The sequence below is a fragment of the Anomaloglossus baeobatrachus genome, chromosome 3, assembly GCF_048569485.1.
Source record: "Anomaloglossus baeobatrachus isolate aAnoBae1 chromosome 3, aAnoBae1.hap1, whole genome shotgun sequence".
Taxonomy (NCBI): domain Eukaryota; kingdom Metazoa; phylum Chordata; class Amphibia; order Anura; family Aromobatidae; genus Anomaloglossus; species Anomaloglossus baeobatrachus.
Window position 1 is genome coordinate 531,121,425 of NC_134355.1, and position 26,730 is coordinate 531,148,154.

General features: G+C 42.7%; 1 protein-coding gene across 1 annotated transcript in view; it reads right to left on the bottom strand.

Moving 5' to 3' along the window:
- The window catches only part of SLC9A9 (solute carrier family 9 member A9), a 1,094,760-nt gene that overhangs the window by 838,317 nt on the left and 229,713 nt on the right, over positions 1-26,730 (bottom strand). Inside the window, exons 5-6 of the mRNA XM_075340787.1 lie at positions 24,876-24,991; positions 6,385-6,490 (exon numbers count right to left, since the gene is read on the bottom strand). Coding sequence (XP_075196902.1) covers positions 6,385-6,490; positions 24,876-24,991 — 222 coding nt within the window. The remainder of the gene's footprint in view (positions 1-6,384; positions 6,491-24,875; positions 24,992-26,730) is intronic.

The following is a 26,730-nucleotide window of genomic DNA, read 5'->3' on the forward strand; positions in this document are numbered from 1 at the left end:
AGAACCAATATAGGGACATTAGGGAGTGCTGGGATCAGCTATAGGTGATTTAAGGTTGTGACCCCTCTCCCTAGCACTAGGGCCCACCATGGTAACATGACCCCAGGATACTCTGTTTGTGCAGCACTGGATGGGCTTCCCTTATTCATGGTAGAACCTCGATAGTCACAACGTGACACAAAAATACTGATGTTTTAATGAGTCCTAATGGTGAGAATCTCAACTACAGGTTTCTGAACTATTGAATAGAAAACATTTACCCTGCTATCAGCTTTACACAGTAAGAAAAGATGAAATCCTGGTGCAATATCTGGACCCACCAGGCCGTTCCCACTACAGTAATTCAATAACAACATACATCGGAAAACAAATCATCTGAGACAAAGTCATAAAGTGGAACAGGAACAGCAGCGTTTCACGTCCTTTGCTGCTCAGACAACTTCTTAAAATGAATATATTCTATAGTGAGCTGAACATTAGGCACAGGTAATGCAGAAAACACAAGTCTCTTGTAATGGATATCAAATGCATAGCTGGAGCCAAACAGCGGAAGGCTTCAATTCTTCTATTCATTTCAAAAAGGAAACAAAGAAGAACAACCTTTCCGTAAGAGGATATGAATACTTTGTGAAGCCAAGTAAACTGCATTCAGATAGGGAAAAATATGTTTGTTCTTAAAAATAATCAGTTTATCCTCCTGGTATTTGTCTGGGGAAGGAATGCAATAAGAACGGATTACTGATAGTGTCTTCCCTGTCATACTAATGAGAAAATGTAACTTCTACATTTACAATCTATCCTTTTCATTGGCACTGGACTTTTTTTATCTTGTTATTTCTTCAAAACAGTGTCAAAAACTTTCTGGTAGTGGGTGCCCAAACAATGTTAAGAACTGCCAGGTGACTTTACAGTGACCTACTTAAAACCATTAAGGTATCTGTCACAGTGATGGGATGACTTGACAGGGACACCATGGCTGACCATCAGACTGGGAGCCCTGTGCTGTCCCTCAGCTCAGAGGTACACTTGATGGTAGTGAGGTCTGAGTCACCAGCATAATCCAAACTCCTGTCCAAGCCCTGGTGTAACTTCCCTACCCCTCCTCCACCCATGGGGTGAGCTGGGACAGTAGTCACAAACCCCACAACTAAACACAAACAGGTGGAAAATCAAAACTCGTATACATGGCAATTAAACACAAAGGAGCGATTATACGTCCATAGGGGGAAAATGTCATAAAAGGGAGGAAGTACACAGATAACCAGGAAACTTTCATACAGCACAATAAGCACACCAAAGATCACCAAAATTGGATCATCACTATAAGACCGGAATTGCTGCACAAGCTGAAGCTATCATCAGCACTGAGTAGCATGATCCAGTATCTTATATATAGGAAGGAGACTGCTGGGATTGGTAATTAGCAATCTGAGCTCCTAACAGAGAGGAGTTAACTCCTGCAGGACTGAGGCACATAAAACAGCCGACACCCAGATCTGGCTAAACAACAAGGAGACATCAGGTTGCCTATCAGGCTCTGCAGAGTGAACAAAGCCCGGTGCCGTCGTGACACCTAATGAGTCTGGAACCGAACAATGCATGACAGTATCCCAGCAGCTGAACTTAGATTTATTTATTTATTTATTTATTTATTTACATATAACAGAAATCCAAATTTTAGTCAAACCCAAAAAATGTTTGGATTGTACTGGCATTAATACAATGTTGAAGCAAACATGTTTCCAGATTGCTCATCGTAACCCCTTTTCACTGGGATTACTTTTCATTTTTGTGCTTTTGTTTTTTCCCCCTCTTCTATGATTACAGTGGTACCAAACTTGTATTTTTTTTAAGAAATAAATAGATAAATAAAAATATGGTTGTTATTTTTATTTTCCTTTTTTCGATGCAGGAGACAGTTTTCCATAACACCATGAAAAGGTTTTGGTACCGTGTTAGCCAGTTGAAAAATTATTGAATGTTCTTAGTGAGAACATTCCATAACACCATGTAACGGCAGTCCGGGACCACAGACACAAAATGGTTAACCCGAACCGACTAGGGCAAGCCGCCCACTAAGCAGGATCCCGAGGTACCCTGACACCCTTTAACCCCTATACATGCATCTGGATTTACTGCAAGGTCCAAGAGTTCGCTGCCTATGGAAAGGCTACAGTCCAGAGACCGGGATAGTCACCAGGCAGAGTCAAAACCAGGAAGTCAGCAAGGTACAAAATCGGAAGGCAGGAGGAATGTCCAGAAAACAGGCTGAGGTCAAAACCAAGATGTCAGGCGAGGTACAGAATCAGCAGGCAGGAGGAATGTCAGGAAAACGGGGCGAGGTCAAACGGGATAAAACCTTAGGATAGATAATCAATGTCTAATCGGTACCCTGCACCCCTGAAGATCAGCTGTTCTCGGTGCTGGTGGCAGCATCAGGCAACCAGAAATGCTCAGTGCCGGAGCTAACCCGTCAACTGACAGTGGCCACAGCCGGGTACTGCACATTCACCTGCTAATCAAATCAATAGAAGGCGGATGGGCAGTACCTGCCTGCCACCGCTATCAGAAGATGAGGAAACTCTGGAACTGAGTATTTACGGCTGCCTGCTGACGCACCGGCATCGAGAACAGCTGATAGTCAGGGGTGCCAGGTAGTGGACTTCTGCTGATCAGACAGATAAGGATAGGCCATCAGTGTTAAGGTAGTGTACAACCTCCTTAATACTGTACTTCTAGATGTATTTTCCTGCCAATATCCTTTACATGGACATTCATGGACTTGTTTTTGCTTAGAAAATTATTGAAAATAAATTAAAGAAAAAATATACAGTCTACCTCTTAACTGTGACTCATATTTTCTCTACAAAATTAACCTTTATTTGCTTGCAGACAAGGAGAGCACTATATGGCCACCAGTGACTTTCCTTCTTATCTTCAGTAAGGCTGAAATGCTTCTTAAATACTAATTGTAGGAACCAAATTAACATAAATTAGGCAGGTTATTATTCAGCCAGACAGATCCCTCACTGTACACATGGACAGAGAGATCTGACATTTGTATGTGGGAAGGTAAAGGACAGAGAACGAGCCCTTTTAAACCCAGAATAGAGGAAGGTGAATACATTCATTAAACAGGATTTTTCTCTTGATCACAGTTAGAAAAAAAATAAAAAAAGACTAATTACATTCAAAGGAATACTTGTTACACCCCTGGACAACTTTTACCCATCATTACTCTCAGTGGTTGTATTCGTTTTACCAGTGGCATTTGATTAATGGTATCACAAGTAAAAAGAATTGGGGAGTTTTGCGGATTACAACCTCTGCTGCACCTTCGATAAGAGCCGCTACTTAACAGGCAGAGATTACGTTTGTTTCTTTAAAGTGTTTTTCGTCTGATTATGTAAATTGATACATTTTAGAGCTTTAGTTGCATTAACCACCTACATATAAGTCGCATTCTGTGTTCTACATTTATAAAGTCACTACATATTAGCTCTATCAATTGTTCCGGGAGCTGCACTTTATAGAGCATCAGTCTTCATTACCTTATAGAAGGTTTGCAGAGAAGGAGAATCATTTCTGGTTTTTAGGAGAACTTAACAAGCAGATATTTTGTTTACTCATTTCCAATGCAGGCGCATTAAATGCTGGCACCGGCCGGCCTGGCACTGAATGAATGCTGCCCTTCTTGGGCAAAGGCCCGAAGCTCTGGACCATTGTAATCTCACCAGCTGTATCACTAAATGTACTTTATCTGTTTTTATGATTGAGAAAACTTTAGTTCCTGGCAGTTTATGTTTTTCATTTAATTTCTTTTCTTTTAAAGGAAGAGCTTCACCAAATCGTAAGCTTTAAAGGGAACCAACCACATGGATTTTGCTATATAAAGTAAAGGCAGTGTGATGCTAGCACTAAGATGCTAAATCTAAGCATACCTTTTGTTGAATGATCGGATGCTTGATTGCTGAAATATCTTTAATCTAAGTTCCAGACATGCACTGCTCCTTTGATTGACATGTGTATCAGGGGCAAGCCTTTGTGGGTCAGGTCCTCGGTGTATATCTCTCCTTCTGCGTCCTCTATGGTATGCCCCCTTTTCTTTTTTAAAATATCGTGCCAGGCTGCCATTGCCACAGTAATGGCGGCCTAGTGTCTTTGTTAAAATGACACTAGAGTCCATTACTTAAGGGGAACCTGTCAGGTCCCTTATTCTCTCCAACCCAGCAGCATTTATGGCTATATACCCAAATTCCCTCCCTAACCATCCCTGTATAATGCGATTTGCTAATATATTTAAAAAAAGCTACTCGCTATAAATCTCGCTGTCCCTATGCTGATTAGACTGGTGACTAGTTGCAGGGGCATTAGTTCCACTGACTAGTAGGCCCTTTTTCCATGTGATCACACCCTTGTGAATGTGATTACATGAGTTTCATGAACTGGCGTCAATGTAGCTCCTACAAATCTTGCGCATGCGCGCAGCGAATTTGCTGATATCAGTGTGCCTCAGAAAGTAGGGTGGACACTTACTGGCTTCATTAGGTGCATCACGCATGACCGGAAGTTCAGAAGATGGCTCACATACTTGACTTCTGAACTTCCTTTTATGCGCAGTGCGCCTAATGAAGCCAGGAAGTGTACAGCCAGCTTCAAAGGCACACTGAAGGGGCGGAAATGAGCTGCGCATGCGCAAGATTTCCAGGAACTGGTGGTAACGTCAGCTTGTGGAAATCATGTTATCACTCTCACAGGGGCGTGATAACATCAAAAAAGGGCTAGTCACCGGTCTAATTAGCATAGGCAAAGCAAGGTTTAACAATTTTCTGCACCAAAATATGCATTTTGTGGCAGAAAATGCACAAAAAAATGAGAATGAACAAGGGCTTTGCTTATTTTTGAGTGCATTGTAGATCAGATATTATCGACCAATGTAAATGCACTTTACTGTACACAACGGGTAAGCAACACTGGTAATAAGGAGATCGACTGCAATTATTAATCAAGCTGCATCAGGATAAAAAAGCTTTTGTTTCCCACAAGGAGAAGAAAACATGTTAAGGTCACAAACGACCCGAAAACAGTGATAGCGTTAAAGTAAAAACAAATCATGAAAAGCATTTAGAAATAACCAGTAAATGTATTTACCCAACACACAATTGACTGACACATGAATTTATACCATGGTTGTGCTCTGTCAACGGAGTTTCTCTCTGATGTGCACAAAAATCCAAGTGAAGGTTTTTAGCAAAATGTGAACATTTAGGTGTGTGGTATGTGGATTGTCACTGGATTTAATGTGGATTTCAGCATAGAAAACAAAAAAAGGTGACATTTTTTCTAAAGTGTAAAGAAATTACAAAACCTACTTGTAGAAGTGCCCAGGGGAGCTGTGCAAACAATAGTATATTTAATGCTAGGTGTTTATATAGGGGCACCACAGCAGTGCTATACAGAGATTGTTACCATTCACATGGAGCTTACAATCATTTTGTATTTAATGGATGCGACAATCCTGGGCGGCTGCAGGTTGCTATTTTTAGGCTTGGGGGGCTCAATAAGCATGGGGCTCCCCAGCATGAGAATACCAGCCCACAGCTGTTGGGCTTTATCATGGCTGGGTATCAAAATTAAGGGGGACCACACGCTTTTTTTTTTTTTTTAACAAACAAAAAAACAAGATGCATGCGGTTCCTCTAATTTTGATACACAGCCAAGATAGGCACACAGCCAAGATAGGTGCACAGCTGGGGGCTGCAGTCTCTAACCATATGCTTTATCTGTGCTGGGCATCATAATACGGGGGGACCCTACGCCAAATGTTTTATTTATTTTTATACCACGATAGATGCAAACAGCCTCTGAGATTAGAAGCAGTCAGCTAACACTCACGGTGGGTGCGCGCCTGGCTGCAAGCAATCACAGACGCCGGTGGGTGGGGAAAACAGTGTATATGCATGAAGGTAAATGAGCAGGCCAGGAACTGAATGAGTGGCCTGGAAGCAGTTACAGCTGTTCCAGAGCCTCGGTAAGTATGAAGCGCTTGCGCCTATCCCGCTATTCCTTCTACCACCATTTTTAATTGATTGATTCTGGTTCCTATAGACATATATGGGACCAGCATCTGGCCAGATAACTTGGATCAATCCTTGGCGGGAACCGTTTTGTTTGTTGTTTTTTTTAACTCGGTTAGACCTGCCGGTCCTGTTTATCTGAGAGTCTGTCCATCACTAATCAGGACATTTTTGGTAGCCCACACAATGATGGGTACAACACACAAGCTCCAGCCGAGTCCTTACATCTATTTCACCCTATGTATAGTTTTCAAATGATGAGTGAAAAGAAATTAGAGTAAAAATATGCAGAGCGCGCGTTACTTACTATGTGAGGACGATAGCAACAGCATCGTTGAGGACACTCTCTCCAAAAAGCAGGGTGTACAGATCGGTATCCACATGTAATTCATGGAAAATTGCCAGAACAGTTACTGAAAAAAAAACCCAAAACAAAGCAATTATTTTTATAATTACACCATGACAAGGAGAATTACAGCAATGGAAATATATCACGGCTGGATCCCCGCCAGTGGCCATTCTGTGATGACAAGCCAAGACCTTGATGTAGTCACATTCATGAACTAATATTCAATAAATCAGTCAAATGAAGATTAAACCCGCCTGTAAAAAGTGTGGCTCTGTGCACAGTTCCTGACAACCTCTGCCCACTTGTCCTTCAATTTTCAACAATTTTACATTCCTAAATAAATTCCCATTTGGTTTAGGTTCACTAACCCAAGTTCCTAAGGTTTAATGGCGCCAACTTCAACAGTCGTTAATCACAGCGTAGCCCTCATAGAGAGCGACTGGGGCTGAATTATCCTGGATGTCTGTTTCCATAATAGCACTATCATGTGCAATGGCCCATGCTGCTAACGAGATGTTAATGAGGCAAGAAAAGGACACTTGACTGTGCGTTTTGCTCTGCTCTATAAATGTTAATGTCAGGAATTATGCACAGGTTAAACATTAAGCCTGACATTTTTAGTTCCTGTAAAGTTCATTTAAATTACAAATAAAATGTAGATAAATATAGCATATTTTATTCTCAGAAAAAATACTGCAACTAATTACAGGTATTTTCACAAAAGCAGAGACGTTTTCAAGAGGTGACAGTAAGACGACTTAAAACACGGGAAGAAATTCCATAACGGAACTAAAGAAAACAAACCCCAGAGCCGTCAGAAATTAATTTATAGTTTTACAAAAGATTACTTTGGTAAATGAAATAGATGAAATGTTATAATACAAATTAATGGAAAATTCCACAAATATGTGTATAGATTATAAGTGTAGAAAGATCACTTTAGTCAGTGATATATTGCTCAGGGCACATAGGCTGCCATGGTTCTCCGCAGTGTGAATTCCATTTACACAAGATGCTGCACAGCCGAAATCAATGATTTTTTTGTTTGGACACCAAGCACCCTCGCTGATCAGTTCTTCACAGGGCCATGGCCAGAACTACTTAGTTACAGAGCTGTACAGTACAGCCTCATCAAATGTATAGTGACTGGCCAGAAACTGCACATCTATCCTCTAGTCCAGACCTGGGCAAGGGGCAGCCCGCGGGCCACATCCGGCCCGCCTACTCTCTGTGACCGGCCCGCCCATCTTCAGCTGGTGCAGTGGAGCCGGGCTGCAGCGTGCTGGACAGGGAGAGATCCTGCAGCTCCGCACACTCTGTTCCCTGCCGGCACTTTCTCTGTGACACACGCGCGCGCTCTGACGTTGTCAGTACTGCGTTGTGTGTGTCATTTCGAAAGTTCGAGCCCGGCAGGAGAAGAGCGGCACAGCGGGGGCCTGAAGAGAAGCAGCGGCAGGGGCCCCTCGGAGAAGAGCATCGGCACAGCCAGGGCCCGTACAACAGAAGGAGCAGCTCAGCGGGGGGGCCTGTATGGAGGTGCATGAGGACGGGACAATAACAAGGGAGAGGTAAGTAGTCACTAAAAAGCTGAGGAGGGCACAATGGGGGGGGACTGGTGACTAAACTGGGGGTGTAGTGGTGTAGTTTTACAGGTGTAGTATATGGTGTTGTGTATATAGTGGTGTAGTATATAGTGGTGTAGTACATGGGGTGTAGTGATGTAGTTTTATTACAGGTGTAGTATATAGTGGTGTAGTATAATACAGGTGTATATGGGGGGGTGTAGTATATTACAGGTATAGTATATAGGGGTGTAGTGATGTATATTACAGGTGCAGTATATAGGATTGTAGTGATGTATATTACAGGTGCAGTATATAGGAGTGTAGTGATGTATATTACAGGTGTAGTATATAGGAGTGTAGTGATGTATATTACAGGTGTATATAGTGGTGTAGTATATTACAGGTGTAGTATGTAGTGGTGTAGTATATTACAGGTGTAGTATATAGGAGTGTAGTGATGTATATTACAGGTGCAGTATATAGGAGTGTAGTGATGTATATTACAGGTGCAGTATATAGGAGTGTAGTGATGTATATTACAGGTGCAGTATATAGGAGTGTAGTGATGTATATTACAGGTGCAGTATATAGGAGTGTAGTGATGTATATTACAGATGTATTATATAGGGATGTAGTGATGTATATTACAGGTGTAGTATATAGGAGTGTAGTGATGTATATTACAGGTGTAGTATATAGTGGTGTAGTATATTACAGGTGTACTATATAGTGGTGTAGTATAATACAGGTGTATATGGGGGTGCAGTGGTGTAGTTTATTACAGGTGTAGTATATAGGGGGTGTAGTGGGGCAGTTTATTACAGGTGTAGTATATGGAGGGGGTGTAGTGATGTAGTATATTGGGTAGAACTGAGTTAATTATATTAGTATATTAGTCCGGCCCTCTAAACCAATCCATCCCAATTTCTCATGCGGCCTCATGGGAAAATTAATTGCCCACCCCTGCTCTAGTCGGTTCAGTGTACGTGCAGTATCTGGCCACTGCCAATATAATGACATTTGATGGAACCGTGTTGTGCAGCTCCGCAAAAAAGTAGTTCTGGCCGGTGGCATCAGGAACAGTTGATTGGTGGAAGTTCAAGCTTGAGGCGAAGCGCTGCATTCTAATACACCACGTGGGCATGGATTAGGCACAATCTTCATAGATTGTGCTGGGGACGCAGGACGCATGCAGTTACGCTGCGGTGCAGAACGCAGCGTAACTGCATGAAAATACGCTACGTGGGCACATAGCCTTACACAGTATCTATTCATTACAGTAGTTGTAGTTTTCAGTGCGCGGATATGTTGGAGACGTGCCTCTATTGCATTTGCAGAAGAAGTATAGTTGCAGAGCGCTGAGGTGCTGGAAGACGGGAAATATTATTCCATAAAACATCAGTAGAAAAGTTCACCGCACACTTTGATTTAATTTTCAAACATAAGTATTTTTATTTGTACAGACTTGTTGTAGACAAATAAAAATGGACACTGTTCAGGTCAAAACCTAGGATTTCACTGTGTTGAGCGCCTTTGCTGGCTGCCGGCAGTGTTTTCTCTGGCTGGTCTCCCCGAGATCAGTGATTGTTTTGTCTTGTGGGTCGAAACATCATATCAATGTTTCGCACTGTCCCTGCACCTTCCAAGCCCATCAGGATTTTGTAAAAAAAAAAAAAAAAACTTTTATATTTGCAAATGAAATCAAAGTGTGTGGTGAACTTTTCTACTGATCTATTGTATTTATTACTTTTATTAACAGTTAACTTTGAATTCTCTCCTTTACTTTTGTATATAAACAAGACACATAACCTCTACTATTGCCTCTTTAAATCTATGAAATAACTTTTATACACTAAAAATATCTAAACCAGAAGGAAAAAAAGAATATGATCTGTAGTTACAGTTGATGTATAAAAAAGCTCCCAAATATCGACCCTTTTTATTACCTCCCCACTACTTATATTGCACTTGTTACCTTTTTATTTTTGCTCTTGCTGTCAGTCATTCTGTTACTGTCTCATATTAGCTACAATGCGCAGCCTTCTAGTACAGAGCGAGGTAAATCTGTTTCATATTGGAGAAATCTCTCTCGTCTTCTAGATTTTACACAATGGAGGGCTTTGTGCTACTTGCTTCTGTTTAGTATTTATTGTGGTATATGATTGAAAAGCTAATAAACGAAGAATTTGTATAAAACATGAAAAGAAGAAAGCAATAGGCAATGGCAGATAGAGTAACCAGAAGGACAAAGAAAGGTGAAAGTAGAAAGAAACTAGACGGGAAATTGGACACAAGGTCAGTAAGGGCATCGGCATAATTAACTGCTGGGGCAGAGGAGAACCAGGCCCAGATGGGAAGACTACAACTTGTAATTTTATTATTTCATACTGAGAGGGGTAAGAATGACCCAAGCCAAAAACAATCAAGCACTATCCTAATGCAGAGCTGAAATTGAGTTTCATGCCATCCAAAGATTTAATGGATGCATGGGCCAAACTTCAAAACCCAAATTACGATGCAGCAATAAAAGCTGAACATCTGTTTCGGGGAATTTTTCTCAATAACATGTGCCATTTCCAACAGATGCCAGCTTCACTATATTTACGTCTGGAGGGTTTCCAGACTGCGCAAAGCCTCCTCACACAAAGCATGGCACAGAAACCATGGTCATATTAGATGGAGCTGGTGAGAACAGATGAAAAATGAGATGAAAAATCCACATTTTCACTTGGATAATATCCCATAACTCATTCAAATGGTTTTCAAAGTATAAGACAGCCCCTGAAAAGACACCCATATTAAAAAGTAATCAACCGTAATTTTTTTAAATTTTGCTTTAGACCCCACCATCTTCCCCATCAGCCTCCATGAGCCTCAACCATTCTAGTCTTTCTGACACAATCCCTTGCCATTCACTTTGACATGACATGACTATAGATGACATTATGGATTGTCTCTCCAGAATGTAAAGCCACAAGTACCTTGACCAAAGGAAGTTTAAAGGGAACCTAACCTATCAGGTACACTATGCACGCAGAACGACGAGCAGTTCTGGGTGTATATTGCTAATCCCTGCCTAACCGTCCCTGTATACACTAGCATAGATAAAGAGATCTTTAGAAAACGTATTTCTAAAGAGCTTTTATCTTATGCTACTGAAATAAGAAGAAGAGCTGTGGAAAATAAAGCGCAATAGGGTCTTACCCTTATAGGCACAGGGCAACGGAAGGGGGAGCAATAATACTCACCAACTGTAGTTGTGAAAGTCACAACTACTGTATTCGCATGTAGATATGGATCCAGGCAGCGGCAACCCAGAGTAGCTGATAACAGAGACAATTGTAGAAAAGGGTTTCTATACCGCGCCAATGATCACAAGTCTGGATGTCAGATTAATGTGGCTTTATTGTAGCATAGGTCTACGCGTTTCAGGAGCTCTGCCGCCTTGTTATTAAGACTGTCAGGGTAGTAGTAAAGGCAGTGGTATCCACCACTATGCAGCACAGTGGTGGATACCACTGCCTTTACTACTACCCTGACAGTCTTAATAACAAGGGGGCAGAGCTCCTGAAACACGTAGACCCATGCTACAATAAAGCCACATTAATCTGACATCCAGACTTGTGATCATTGGCGCGGTATAGAAACCCTTTTCTACAATTGTCTCTGTTATCTTATGCTACTGAGTGAGGGGATTAATCCCAAGGGCATTGCTTCCCTTAGCTAGTCGGCCCACAAAGCATGGCAGCACGCCCTGTGGGTGTACTAACATGCTAATGAATACGCAGCGACGCTGCACATACCTCACTGTTCATGTCGGCCGGTGGAAAATGAGTGTGCAGTGCGCATGATCCCAAGTGCCCGAGGCTTCTGATGATGTGCACTAAAGGTTCCCGACGTCAGTGAGGTACTCCGGATCATGCCCAGTGCACATCCCTCCTCCGCCAGCCACCATGAACAGTGAGGTATGTGCGTCATCGCTACGTATTCAATTCATTAGCATGTTAGTACGCCCACAAGGGCGTGCTACCATGCTGTGTGGGCAGAGTAGCTAAGGGAACAAACACCCTCGGTACTAGTCCCTGTGCTCATTAGCGGAAGAGTAAAGATCTTTACAAATACTTTTTCTAAAGATCTCTTTATCTATGCTACTAGATACAGGGACGGTTAGGCAGGGATTAGCAATATACACCCAGAACTGCTCGTGGTTCTGGGTGCATATTGCACCTGACAGGTTCGCTTAAAGGTACATGTCTGGAGTAATAGCTTTCAATATGGTGATGTCAATATTCTTCTCCTTCAATCAATGATTTTTGCATGTAATGTGTTAAACAACATAAATAAGCACGAGTTATACAGACAAGAGAGTTCACCACTTACAGTAGAGTACAGTTGTGGCCAAAAGTTGAGACAGTTTGCTACTTCAGTGTTTTTAGATCTTTTGGTCAGATGAGTCTATGGTTACTGAAGTCCAATAACAAGCATTTCATAAAATGTTAAGCTTTTACTGACATCAAGTCTACGCAAAGACGGAATATGTCCAGGGTTGTCCCTTATTTTTTTAAACTTCCGCAATTCGCTCTGGCAGTTCAATATCAGCTTCTAGGTTGAATCCTGACTGATGACAACCTATTCTTGTCTAATTAGTGCTTGAAGTTTATTTTAATTTATTTTTTTTGTTTGTCCACTCTCTTTTTGAGAATGGACAACAGATTCACAATAGAATTGAGATCTGGAAGTTTCCTCGCCATTTACCCAACATATGAATGATTTGTTCACTAAGCCACCTAACTATCAAGTTTTCCAGGTGACATGGTGCTCCATCATGCTGGAAAACAGTTTGAAGAAGGCTTCAGAGAAAATAATTTTACAGGAGGTTCCTGGATCGGATTTTAGAGGTCTGGAGTAAAGGTATTTTCTCCAATTAAGACTTCTTCAGACTGTTTGGGACATTTGGAAGACAGATTGTCAACGGATGGACACCATGATGAAAACCAGCCAAGCCCCAATATAGTCAATGGGATCTGTCACGTATCTAGGTGTCTGACACATATCAGATCTGATATAATGTTATTTTCAACAGTATTGGAAATGAGGCGCTTTCTACATTTATGCTAAACACACAGGACGAAGTCTGACACAGTAGTTACACTTAGGCTGCTTTCACACATCCGGTTTGTGCTGAGCGGCACAATCCGGCTCAAAAACATATGCAACGGATGTGGTGAAAAAACCGAATCCGTTGCAGAAGTTTTTCCATGCGGCCCGTCCGTTTTTTGACGGATGCGGCACGCTACTGAGCATGCGCAGTGCAAAAAACCGCATGCGGCGGCCGGATGCGGTTTTTGCCACATCGCGCCACATTCAGCATCCATAGGCATGCATTGGAAAAAGCGCTGCATCGGCCGGATGCGGCACGATGCAGTATTTTTTGCCGGACAAAAAAACGTGCCAGGCAATGTTCCATCCGGCCGCCGCATGGACTAAATATGCCGCATCCGTCAAAAACCGGACCGAACGCAAGGCCATGCGGCACAATCCGGCACTAATGAAAGTCTATGAGGAAAAAACGCAACCGGCGGCAAAAAAAAAAACGGTTCCGTTTTTTCTGCAAAGAACCGGATTGTGCCGCACAGCAAAAACCGGATGTGTGAAAGCAGCCTTAAAGGGGTTTTCCCATGAACAAAATTAATTTAAAAGTTGATTTTAATCAATAGATTTTGGAATAATAATAATTGATACATGTTAAATGTTCCTGTGCTAAGATAATGTTATATATGTGTCCCTGCTATGTACTGTGTAATGGCCGTGTCTGACCGTACAGGAACATGGTCTGATCACACCACATCTCCTGGGCAGGGGAGGAAGTAAAAAAGAGAGTACACAGATAGCACAGTATGGGATCGTATCAGATTCTTTTTTTCAAGTACAAAAAAGGAACAAAACCGCTCACCACTGCAGAGACAAGCCTGAATATATCCTCCTGTTAGTCCCCTTTGGTCCGGCACAGATTACGGCAGCAAGCCGAGAAGATAATGGAAGAAAGCAGTGGAAAAATCCAGCTGGACTCCAAAGGGATAAATAAAAATGCTTCTTTATTTATATCAACTCGATTAAAAATATATATCCATTTCTCAAGGTCATGACCTGAGGAAGGCGTTCCGCCGAAACGCGTAGTAGTATACATCTGCCATGCATCAGTGTGAACAAGCCGGTGTCTTTACTTGAGAAATGGATATATATTTTTAATCGAGTTGATATAAATAAAGAAGCATTTTTATTTATCCCTTTGGAGTCCAGCTGGATTTTTCCACTGCTTTCTTCCAGATTCTTTTTTTGAGGTGAAACATTTCCCTGCCTGTTTTTAGTAAATATTTTACCTTATAGAAAGAATAATTTGCGATCCTGTGCTGTAATGTTTGTATTTTTATTAATTCCTCCCATGCCTAGGAAATATGGTATGATCAGATCATGTTCCTGTACAGTGAGACACGGCCATTACACAGTACATAGCAGCGGCACATATATAAGATTATCTCAGCACAGGAACTTTTGTTTTTTTAAACACATCCAATTGTGGAAATTATTAGTATTATAAGATCTATTGATTAAAATAAATTTTAAAATGAACATTGTTTGTGGGAAAATCCCTTTAAGGCTTAGCATTAATAATATTAATACCATAGTTATAGTCATTATTATACCATGAGAAACATTGTTCTCTTCAGATGCTGATCTACTCATTTCTTATTATCAAACACTTAACATGATTAATCAAGCAGGTATCTGTAGATGTGTATTTGCATTTCTAAAGAAATAACACTTCAACACTGAAGATACAATAATGAATCCTTTCAGCCTGTAAAAGGATCTTTCAATATTAATGCTCTTGTATAAAAAGATGGAATGCTTTATACAAAAGCATTAATATTCTCGTACTTGAGAAAACCTTCACAAATTATCTTCCACTTTATCTTGTAAATGTGCAGTGAAAAGCTGAGTATACTTGTTGTCATTGGTTTCAACATGATCAGAGCCATCCAAGCTGGAAGATTGTGCAAGGTCCGGGGACAAATACCTCACTAATGCCATTCCATCGCCACTTCTGCAACTTGATTTTTGAGCTAGAAAGTTTATGACTTTAGCGGCGTGACCCTCAGTCACCTGTAATGAGCACTTTAAGCCCCCGTTAAACATGTGAAAGTTAAAGGAAACCAGTCATTTGATTTCTACTGCTTGAATCACAGGTAGCAGGAATTGCACTTGTATGTGTTACTTTGAAATACTGTGATTCAGAGAAAACATACTTTGTAAAGCTGTCTAAGGACCATGCTTCTCGGCTGACTAGTTTCAAGCCTGGTCCCCGGCGTATCCTCCTTAACCCACTCTTTTAGACTAACAGGTCGTTCCCTAGACACGTATATGGGATGTCATGCTACAAATCGGCGCCACCGGCGCCGCAAACAGCCTGCTGTGGTTCCTGCTACACCCAGGAGCCTGCCGCTGTTTTTGGCCATTCCTCAGTTCGTCCAGCTGGGCACTTATTCCTCTACGTCTAAGTGGGGAGAGGCGGCTAGGGTGCATGCATGTGCCAATTTGCCCCAGCCTGAGCCTATGTCCAGTGTTTCACCTAATGAGCATGCTCAGCCTGTTAGTACTATTCCTGAGGCTAAGTTCTCAGTTCAGGCAACTGAGCATGCTCACACACTTAGTGCGAAAAGCCTCTTTGCCCAGGTGCTTGGACTTTGTGCTGTGTGCAAGTCCTGTGTTGTGCCTACTGAAGTCAGAAGGAGAGGGAGGAAGGACCCAGCACCAATTCCAAAATAATAAAACCCAAAAACTTTATTGGGTCATTTGAAAACTATATTACAAAAAGTTCCATGACGCGTTTCGGACTAGATAAATAAAAACACAGTCCTTAATCATGGCTTATAATTAAGGACTGTGTTTTTATTTATCTAGTCTGAAACACGTCAATCACCCATGCTTTGGCGTTCATCATGGAACTTTTTGTAATATAGTTTTTAAATGACCCAATAAGGTTTTTGAATTTTATTATTTTGGAATTGGTGCTGGGTCCTTCCTCCCTCTCCTTCTGACTTCACATTCTGGACCTGCATGTCCAGTGGTCCGCGTGCACCCTGCTAAGTCCTGGAGCGCAGTCATTGGGGTGAGCTGAATAAGTTTTCTTCTTTCATACTACACGTTGTGCCTACTTGCACGCTCAGCCTGATAGTCTTATTTCTGAGGTTAAAGGGTGGTTTACAAGCTGCGACATCGCTAGCGATCTCGTTAGCGATGTGGCACGCCACATCGCAGATAAGATTTGCCGAGATTGCATATAGGTCATTTTTGTAGTACCGGTCACATGTGCGATCTCGGCAAATCGTATGTGCGATCTGGCGTGTTACATCGCTAAGGAGATCGCTAGCGATGTCGCAGCGTGTAAAGCACCCTTAAGTCTGTTGTTCAGGCTAATGAGCATGCTCAGGCACTTAGTGCGTCATCTGAGACTAAGTCCAGTGAGGACTTCACTGGGCATTTCTGTGGGGTGGCAAGTCCTGATAGGCCAGATGGCATCAGGTGCCCTGATGATGTGGCCACTCCGGACTGGCTCGCGGAGGCCCACCCCTATGACCTGGCACCCCATCATTGGTCATCAGACGATGACTAGTAGTGTGTTTTGGGCGGTGCTGCGCTTGTATCATCAGTGATGTGGCAGTTCCGGATAGGCGCTGTTGACGTCACTGATGATGTGGCACTCAGCTATTTGCCCCTGGAGGCGCCATTGTGGTTTGCACTGGGTTTGGGGCGAACTCTAGGTGTTAAAAGAGTAAGGAGAGTGCACCATGGTGCACAGTCTTCATTCATTCATACATGCACACCTATGCATAGAGCCACATTGCGGCTAGAGCCACTAGTACTGGAAGCGGTAGGCAGGGTTAGGCATCCGGTGCCCGTTGCACCAAGATCCGCGATGAGGCACGGTAGGGTCAGTTGTTCCGCTTCCCCTCCTACCATTCCAGACTTGCTCTAGCAGCCCAGTGGCGTTAACTGGGCTGTGTCTGCTGTGCCCACTGTTCAGGTGCGCCCCCTATGTGCATGGACAGTCATTACCTGGACTCCATGTGCTGCTAACAGGAGTCATAGTCTCAGTGTGTGGGCCCTGTAGGTTTAGCAGGGTTCACAGTTTTCTTGATCCAAGTGACGTTTAACTTGGGTCAGGCTCTATTTCAGAGACACTCAGCTCTGTATTATCTGCCTGACCTTCGGGCAGCAATTTAAAATCACTGCACGGTGGACCCCGACTGGTGATTGGGATATTCACCACCTTTATCGTAATCAGCCAGTCCCCCCATAACATGTCCCCTGTAAGTCACGAAGAGTGGGGCAGGGAGAAGCCGCCGGGGACCTGCCTCAGACAAGTCATCCGAGCTGTATAGTCCCTGTCCGGCTTTTCAAAGTAGGTGTTCTCTGAAACACTGCAGCAATAATACAGCTAGTGTCTGACTTGATCTGCTCAAATTCTGGGCAGCATGATTCAGATAACAGGTTCCTTTTAACCAACAAACCACTAAATGCTCACTCCCATTCATCCCTTATGGACTTTCACACCACTGATAATGCATACTAAGCTTGAGCTTGCCAAAAGCTGCTGTACAACCACCAAATAATAACATGCCCTCAGGGCACAGCTTGCGAGAGTTGGAATCAAGCCGTGGGGCATGTTGCAGTACTCCTAGAGAGAGGATGTTACAAAACTAGAAAAAAAGAGACATACTTTACCCCAAAAACTTCATGTTCTACGTGTAGATTTTGTAACAGATGTTATTTGTGCAGATTTAGTCATGGATTTCCCCATATGCATTGCTAAAGGTATGAATGTGCCGTATAAACTGAAAAACTGCAGATTTAAAACCCGCAAGTACAGTTTGGGAGGAATCCATACAGATCTGATAAGATTTCATTCACTTTGCTGATACTTTAATAGTCATATCTGCACTGTGAACATACTCAAAATGCAGAGGGTTTTTTCACAACTTATATTCAAAAAGAAAAAATAATATTAAATATGTGCAACTTCAAGGACGACAGAAGAGAATGAGTGCACATTTCAGGGAAATTTACAGCTCTGAAAATGTAGTTATGAAAAAGTATTTACTAGGAACTATCCATCATGGTAAGACTGATCGATATTGCTATTAGACTTCATTAAACTGATCCAAAGATTATTATGCAGCATTCTGAGAATAAAATCAAAGAAAAATGAAATATGTATCATCCCATACTGTATGTTATTATCACTAAGGCGCTCCTTAGGTGGCTGTATGTGAGATTTAGTGGAGCCAGGAATGTGTATGTCCTGCATATTGTGGGTCATTTCTTCCACCTTTCTTCATGCAGTAAATACATGTGTACTGGCCACATCGATATAATGTGCAGAAACAAGGCTTCTCTCAAATACCTTATGTTGGCAATAGTGCCTCTGAGTGGCGCTATTGCGGATCATTGATCCCCATCACGTGACCCCAGGGCTCCGTGACCCCTCAGATCCGGTGATGTCACGTCAACTGAGGCCGGCCCCAGTGTTCCTGAGTGATTAGGCTGTGGGCTGAGTTTCACCGCAAGTCACAGCCCAGCATCTCGTACGCTCTCTCCTTCACTGCAGAGCACCATAAGCAGCAGCGATGCTGGGCTGTGATGCTGGGCTGTGATGTGCAGTGAAACTCAGCCCACAGCCTAGTTACTCAGACAGACTGGGGCCCGCCTCAGTTGACGTAACGTCACCAGATCTGAGAGGCCATGGAGCCCGGGGGTCATGTAATGGGTATGAGTAGTCCGCAATAGCGCTGCTCAGAGGCGCTATTGACAACACAAGATATTTGAGAGAAGCTTTGTTTCTGCACATTATATCGATAAGGCCAGTACTCCTAAGTAGTAAACCACCTCTTTGAGGTAATATTAACACTTAGTAAAATGGGGTAGTTTGGTATTACCCTTGGACGTTACGATAGTCACTTTCTGAGGACTATGTAGGGCGAGAGGTCTAATTGCAAATGGCATAATAGGGACAGTGGACCATTGCACCCTGGACCCTCAATGAATACTGTGAGATGAAAATTGTTCATGTACCTCAATGCATCCAGAACTCATACCACCCTTTAAATGTGTCAGTACCACAGCCAATTAATCTGGTTTGACCAATCCAATTATATCTATTCTCCACTTCTTGTGGTGGCCTCCAAATGCAGCCAAGCATGTCTCAAAGCCCGCCTCAAGTAGGTATATATGTATTCAAATTATGTCCCAACAGAGCACATGGTTACATGGCTACTCTTTCTCCATTATTACAATCAATGGACCCATCTGTCACACTAGGCACGAAGACGTACCAAGCGGGGGAGAAAGGTAAGGTAAGGGGACCCCTGCATCTAGGCAAGGGGGAGATGGTGTCCCCTGACCAAACCGACAGTTGGTCCCTGGGGTCCCTCACCACCCTCGATAGGTTCTGCACCTATGCGCAGAGCCGGATACCTGACCATAGGTATCCTTCGTGCTAGAGCCTAAATAGGGAACGGGTTGGATGAGCTCTTCATCAACTCACAAAACACTACAGAAGACACAAGGGGGCACACAATGAAAAAGCATGTACTACTTATCCACAGATGACTCAGGCAGGAGTTCAGTAAGCTTCAGCAATAATACCACAGATGAGCACAAGCTACCTGCTTGCAACCAGAGCTAGAATTAACTGAATAACATCATCAGCATCAGTTCAGGAAGAGAATACTCATGATCAGCAGTTGGATGGAAGTCGAGCTCCTGCTGAGTCCAAAAGGGGGAGATATGAAAAGCCAGCAGGAAAGCTACCTATTACAATGAATAATAACAGCAGGAACAATAGAAAGTCAGGGAGCATTTTGAGCAGCCAAACGCTGTGACCTTCTATAACCAAAAACCACATGACTGTTTGTCACCTGTGACACCATCAGTGCATATGGCAAATCCTGTTTTCCAGCTCTTCAGACATAGGCCTCAATGGAGACAATGATCATATGATAAAATGTGATGTAAACATAGCCTCATGGGTTAACCTCTTCATAAGAAAAAATAGATAGAATACCCTTTCAACAGATATAGTAATGCCTAAAGTGGGTCTAAGCCCACTGCACAAAGGGAATTACTCTTTGTTATTATAGTTGTTTTGACTTTTCACAAGGTAAGAACCTCTACTATACACTGTTACTGCATCATGTATAATATGTTATGTACAAAAAAAATATATAAATATATATAGATATTAGATGGTATTATGGCCAGAATACGGTTCCCCACAACCAACGTCACGGGTCCTCATGCAGGTGGGTCCCTACACTGATATATAAATATGAAAAAGCAACAAAAACAGGGATAAAAATTTCCTCCAACAACTCAGCATTACTTACAGGAATTTGCTTCTTTTGCACCTGTGATGCCTCCACCTTATTGGGGATCTTGCTGCATCCTGCTAGTGCATTGGTTCCTTGGCCTGGGCTGTTTAGAACTGCTGCCCTCTATTTGCTGTAGGTAATTGCTGAACTAGGCATCAACTGAGATAAAAACAATTTGATGTCCCTCTCCCATGGTCCCACGCCACATCTAGAGGCCCTATCCCCTTTGCGTTTTTGTCTCAAGTTTTAAATATCTGGAAATCAACATACAAAAGGATAGGAAGCAAGACCTCCCATCCATAATACACCCTCTCTTGGAACTGACTAAGAAAAAAATTCTACTATGGAGTGAGCTTCCCTTATCAGTCCCAGGACGTATTAATCTAATAAAGATGATATTGCGTCCCAAACTCAGCTATTTTCTTCAACATAGTCCCTAAATCTTTCTTCTCGTCCCTAAATACGTTAATAACCGGGTTCGTGTGGAGCAATACGAGACCCAAATTAAAACTGACCACCTTGCATAAGTCAAAAAAATTGAGGTGGCGGTGTTACCAGATTTTATTTATTACTATTTAGCACATCAGTTAAAGGCAATATTTTCATGCATGCCTGGCTCTCTACTGCCTAACTCCGAGAGCCATCTAGCTCATGCAGCGAGGATGAGTTGTCTACTTGGCCTCCTTGAAGTAGAGGAACTGGGACCGCGCAGATTACTGCTCCTTCATAGACTGGTGCGGCACGTATGGAGACAGGCTAAATAAGTCGAGCACTTTTCTGGTCACATAACCAAAGTGCTCCAATGGCAAAATGTTTTTTTCCCACCCTGATAGACCACCTATCCTCCGCATTCTGGAGTTCACATGGTGTTTCCTCTCTTGGTGAGATATACAGTTAGGTCCAGAAATATTTGGACAGTGACACAATTTTCGCGAGTTGGGCTCTGCATGCCACCACATTGGATTTGAAATGAAACCTCTACAACAGAATTCAAGTGCAGATTGTAACGTTTAATTTGAAGGTTTGAACAAAAATATCTGATAGAAATTGTAGGAATTGTACACATTTCTATACAAACACTCCACATTTTAGGAGGTCAAAAGTAATTGGACAAATAAACCAAACCCAAACAAAATATTTTTATTTTCAATATTTTGTTGCGAATCCTTTGGAGGCAATCACTGCCTTAAGTCTGGAACCCATGGACATCACCAAACGCTGGGTTTCCTCCTTCTTAATGCTTTGCCAGGCCTTTACAGCCGCAGCCTTCAGGTCTTGCTTGTTTGTGGATCTTTCCGTCTTAAGTCTGGATTTGAGCAAAGTGAAATGCATGCTCAATTGGGTTAAGATCTGGTGATTGACTTGGCCATTGCAGAATGTTCTACTTTTTTGCACTCATGAACTCCTGGGTAGCTTTGGCTGTATGCTTGGTGTCATTGTCCATCTGTACTATGAAGCGCCGTCCGATCAAATTTGCGCCATTTTGCTGAATCTGGGCTGAAAGTATATCCTGGTACACTTCAGAATTCATCCGGCTACTCTTGTCTGCTGTTATGTCATCAACAAACACAAGTGACCCAGTGCCATTGAAAGCCATGCATGCCCATGCCATCACGTTGCCTCCACCATGTTTTACAGAGGATGTGGTGTGCCTTGGATCATGTGCCGTTCCCTTTCTTCTCCAAACTTTTTTCTTCCCATCATTCTGGTACAGGTTGATCTTTGTCTCATCTGTCCATAGAATACTTTTCCAGAACTGAGCTGGCTTCATGAGGTGTTTTTCAGCAAATTTAACTCTGGCCTGTCTATTTTTGGAATTGATGAATGGTTTGCATCTAGATGTGAACCCTTTGTATTTACTTTCATGGAGTCTTCTCTTTACTGTTGACTTAGAGACAGATACACCTACTTCACTGAGAGTGTTCTGGACTTCAGTTGATGTTGTGAACGGGTTCTTCTTCAACAAAGAAAGTATGCGGCGATCATCCACCACTGTTGTCATCCGTGGACGCCCAGGCCTTTTTGAGTTCCCAAGCTCACCAGTCAATTCCTTTTTTCTCAGAATGTACCCGACTGTTGATTTTGCTACTCCAAGCATGTCTGCTATCTCTCTGATGGATTTTTTCTTTTTTTTCAGCCTCAGGATGTTCTGTTTCACCTCAATTGAGAGTTCCTTAGACCGCATGTTGTCTGGTCACAGAAACAGCTTCCAAATGCAAAACCACACACCTGTAATCAACCCCAGACCTTTTAACTACTTCATTGATTACAGGTTAACGAGGGAGACGCCTTCAGAGTTAATTGCAGCCCTTAGAGTCCCTTGTCCAATTACTTTTGGTCCCTTGAAAAAGAGGAGGCTATGCATTACAGAGCTATGATTCCTAAACCCTTTCTCCGATTTGGATGTGAAAACTCTCATATTGCAGCTGGGAGTGTGCACTTTCAGCCCATATTATATATATAATTGCATTTCTGAACATGTTTTTGTAAACAGCTAAAATAACAAAACTTGTGTCACTGTCCAAATATTCTGGACCTAACTGTATGACCAAAATGTTTTATTATCCTTTGAACAGGTCCAGTCCAGGTTTAATGTGGCTAGATGTCATTTATTTAGATATTTGCAGCTCAGAACGGCGATTCAGCATCACTTGAGACGTACACATGGGACCTCTCTAATTTCTGCTTTTCCTTTAATAGGAATACTTCGGTCTCAGGGCCCGAAAGGGCTGATTTCCTTTGTCTATATACAGCGCCTTGCAAAAGTATTTGGCCCCATTGAATTTTTCAACCTTTTCCCATATTTCAGGCTTCAAACATAAAGATAAAAAATTTGAATATTATTGTAAAGAATCAACAAGTGGAGCACAATTGTGAAGTTGAACGAAATTTATTGCTTATTTTGGATGAGGCCACTTGGTCTCATCACCATTAAATTTTTCTGCGGGAATCCCTTTTTATGGCACGAAGCTTATTGCCCTGCGTTGGATGGGCAGCTCCCCCTCGACCAAACGGGCATGGATAGAACTAGTAAACGCAATGCTTCCCTATGAACAGACGGTGTATCAGAATAAAAGTTGCCCTGAGAAATATAACAAAGTTTGGGAAATGTGGAACTCTTCTCCCTTGACATTATCAATGTCAGGATGATCGCCATATGAGCTATTTACTCTTGGTTGTATTATGTTAGCTATATTAAGGACTGGTACTTTACTGAGTAAAAGGGGTTTTACACGCAACGACATCGCTAACGAGATGTCGTTGGGGTCACGGAATTCGTGACGCACATCCGGCCTCGTTACTGACGTCGTTGCGTGTGACACGTACGAGCAACCACTAACGATGTAAAATACTCACCAAATTGTTGATTGTTGACACTTTCTCCATTTCCCAAATGTCGTTGCTGCTGTTGGACGCAGGTTGTTCGTCGTTCCTGAGGCAGCACACATCGCTACGTGTGACACCCCAGGAAAGACGAACAACACCGTACCTGCGTCCTCCGGCAACGAGGTGGGTGTGTCTTTCATGTGGCTGCTCTCCGCCCCTCTGCTTCTATTGGACGCCTGCCATGTGACGCCGCTGTGACATCGCACGAACCGCCCCCTTAGAAAAGAGGCTGATTGCCGGCCACAGCGACGTCGCTGGGAAGGTAAGTCCGTGTGACGGGTACTAGCGATATTGTGCGCCACGGGCAGCGATTTGCCTGTGACGCACAAACGACGGCGGCGGCTGCTTTCACGAGCGACATCGCTAGCGATATCGCTGCGTGTAAAGCAGCCTTTAATCTCTTGCAGGTTGGTGCCTAAAATAGAAACGGTCACTGTGATATGTATGTTATGTTTGTTCCTCTTGTTCTTGGAATTTTGTTTAGGTGTCTTCACACCCCAGGTATCTGGATTATGCCCTTCATGAGCATTGAACTCTGCTACAACTCTGTCAATGTATATTATATTCGCCTTTATTCGGTACCTGGTGTATTTCTGTTATTCAATAAATTACTGCTCCACGTGACTATAGTGCATCATAAACAAGCATGTGAAATAAATGAATAATAACCTAAATTCTTAATTAAATAAAAGAATATTTAGTTATGTAACTGAAATAAATACAAGACCGATTGCTGCTGCTTTAAGAGAAAGACTGATGTGTATTTAGTCTTAGGAAATTGCTGTGCAGCAGACTATTACGGTACACTGTTATGGATCACTGAGAACAAAATTGCATTGGGCACTTTGTCTTGTACCATTGGTTATGTTTACAGCGGTTTACAAATTATCCTTCAGCACTGAGCTCTTTAACAAAATGGTTGTACTTTTCACAACAGGTGAAAGTTTCCAGAAACATATAGTTATTTTCATACCAGAGGGAAAAAAGCTCATTTGCAAAGAGATATTGAACATATCCTTGGCTTAGTGAGAAGGAGACGATCACACATTCCTGAGACGATAATTACCTGGATCTGTCGCAGACATCAACGAGCCAAAAAACAAACAGTCAGTGAAGTGAAAGTCACCAGCTTGTATCTGTCCCAGCTGTATCATGGCCTTGACAAAGCCATACATTATCAACCTGGTAAAGACAGAAAAATAAGTCAGACTCCATTCACCTGGTCGCGGGTAAACATTGACATAAGCATTCGCAGACTAAAAATACAGATATAAATTGTACAGCAAAGCTATTGATTATAGAAAACAAAATTTCATAATGTTTGGGACATTTTATAGGCAAGATCAATAGCTAACTATAAAAGGAGAAAAAGAAAATGATTTCTAGAAATTGATTTTAGGTTGTGCAACATATTTTATGAACATAAATCACTCATGCAAAAATGGAAAAGGGGAAGGTGTGGTTGCACCCAACTAGTAGTCCCTGTACAGACTAAGGTTATGTGCGCACGTTTGTACAGTCACTGCAGAAATTTCTGCAGCGATCTGAAGAGCACATGTGAGCTTTAAATCGCTGCAGAAATGTCCGTAGTGAAAGCCGATTCCATGCGCTCTGCCTGCAGCTCCTCCCATAGACAGAGCAGGAGCTGCCGGCAAAGCGCACGGAAGAAGTGACATGTCACTTCTTTTTACGCAGCGCTTCGGCAGTAGCCGAAGCGCTGCGCTCTTAAACGCCACGTGCGCACGGCCCCTGCACAATCTCCATAGACTGTGCAGGGGACGCAGGACGCATGCAGTTACGCTGCGCTACAAAGCGCAGCGTAACTGCATGTATTTACGCAACGTGTGCACATAGCCTAAAAGACCTGGCTCTCTACAAGGCTGTGGAGGGGTTTCTCGTGCCTCCTGAAGAACCAGAGGGGCGGCCACCATAAGGCCCCTTTACACACTGCAACATCGCTAGCGATATCGCTGTATCGTCAACGGTTTGGTGACATAATAGCGACCTCCCCAGCGACATTGCAGTTTGTGACACGCATCAGCGACCTGGCCCCCGCTGTGAGGTTGCTGATTGCTACAAATCTTTCAGGACCATTCTTTGGACCTTTGTTTCCCGCTGCGCAGCATGTATCGGTGTGTTTGACACCGTTACAACATAGTTAGTGACTTAGAACCCAGCATGGTATAGCATCCCCTGCTATGTGACACGTCCCCAACGACCAGTGAGGTCGTTCTGCAGGTCCGTATCGCTGCTGCGTCCTTTGCCAGGTCTGCCTGTTTGACAGCTCACCAGCGACTTTCCAGCGATCCCAGCCAGGTCGGGATCGCTGGTGGGATCGCTGGAAAGTCTAACTGTGTAAAGGGGCCTATACACTGCCTACAAGATGAGAGGAAGGTGTGCAGGAATAAACAGAAACCCAGTGTGAGATAAACTGAAACAAGATCAATTAAGGAGAAAGGATTAGGGGTTGGGAAGGAAGACACACCATTTAATAGCACACACTCAACTGGTCTTTACCTCAAATGTAAACCCCTGAGCTGAAGGGGTGGACGTCCCAAAAACAAATCCACATAGAGATATAACCAGCATGGAAGTGAAGTAAGAGGTGAATATATACATAACCCAACCCAGAATGTGGTAGGGCAAACAATAATAGGAAAATAAGAAACACGTGGAGAGGAACAAACCAAGAAAGGAAAACAAAGGGAATAGGAACCACCAGCTTTTCGACAGGGAAGAAAAGGCAATAGCTCAGCAGACAAACCACAGGTAATCGGATCAAATTCACAACCCGAGTAATGACATCTTAAACAATCAACCTGGCCATACATTTCAGTGACTAAATTCATGGTGGTCATCCTATCAAAACAAGGTCAGCCCATATACCTTCTCTATAAGAGAGAGCAGAGAGCGATAAAATA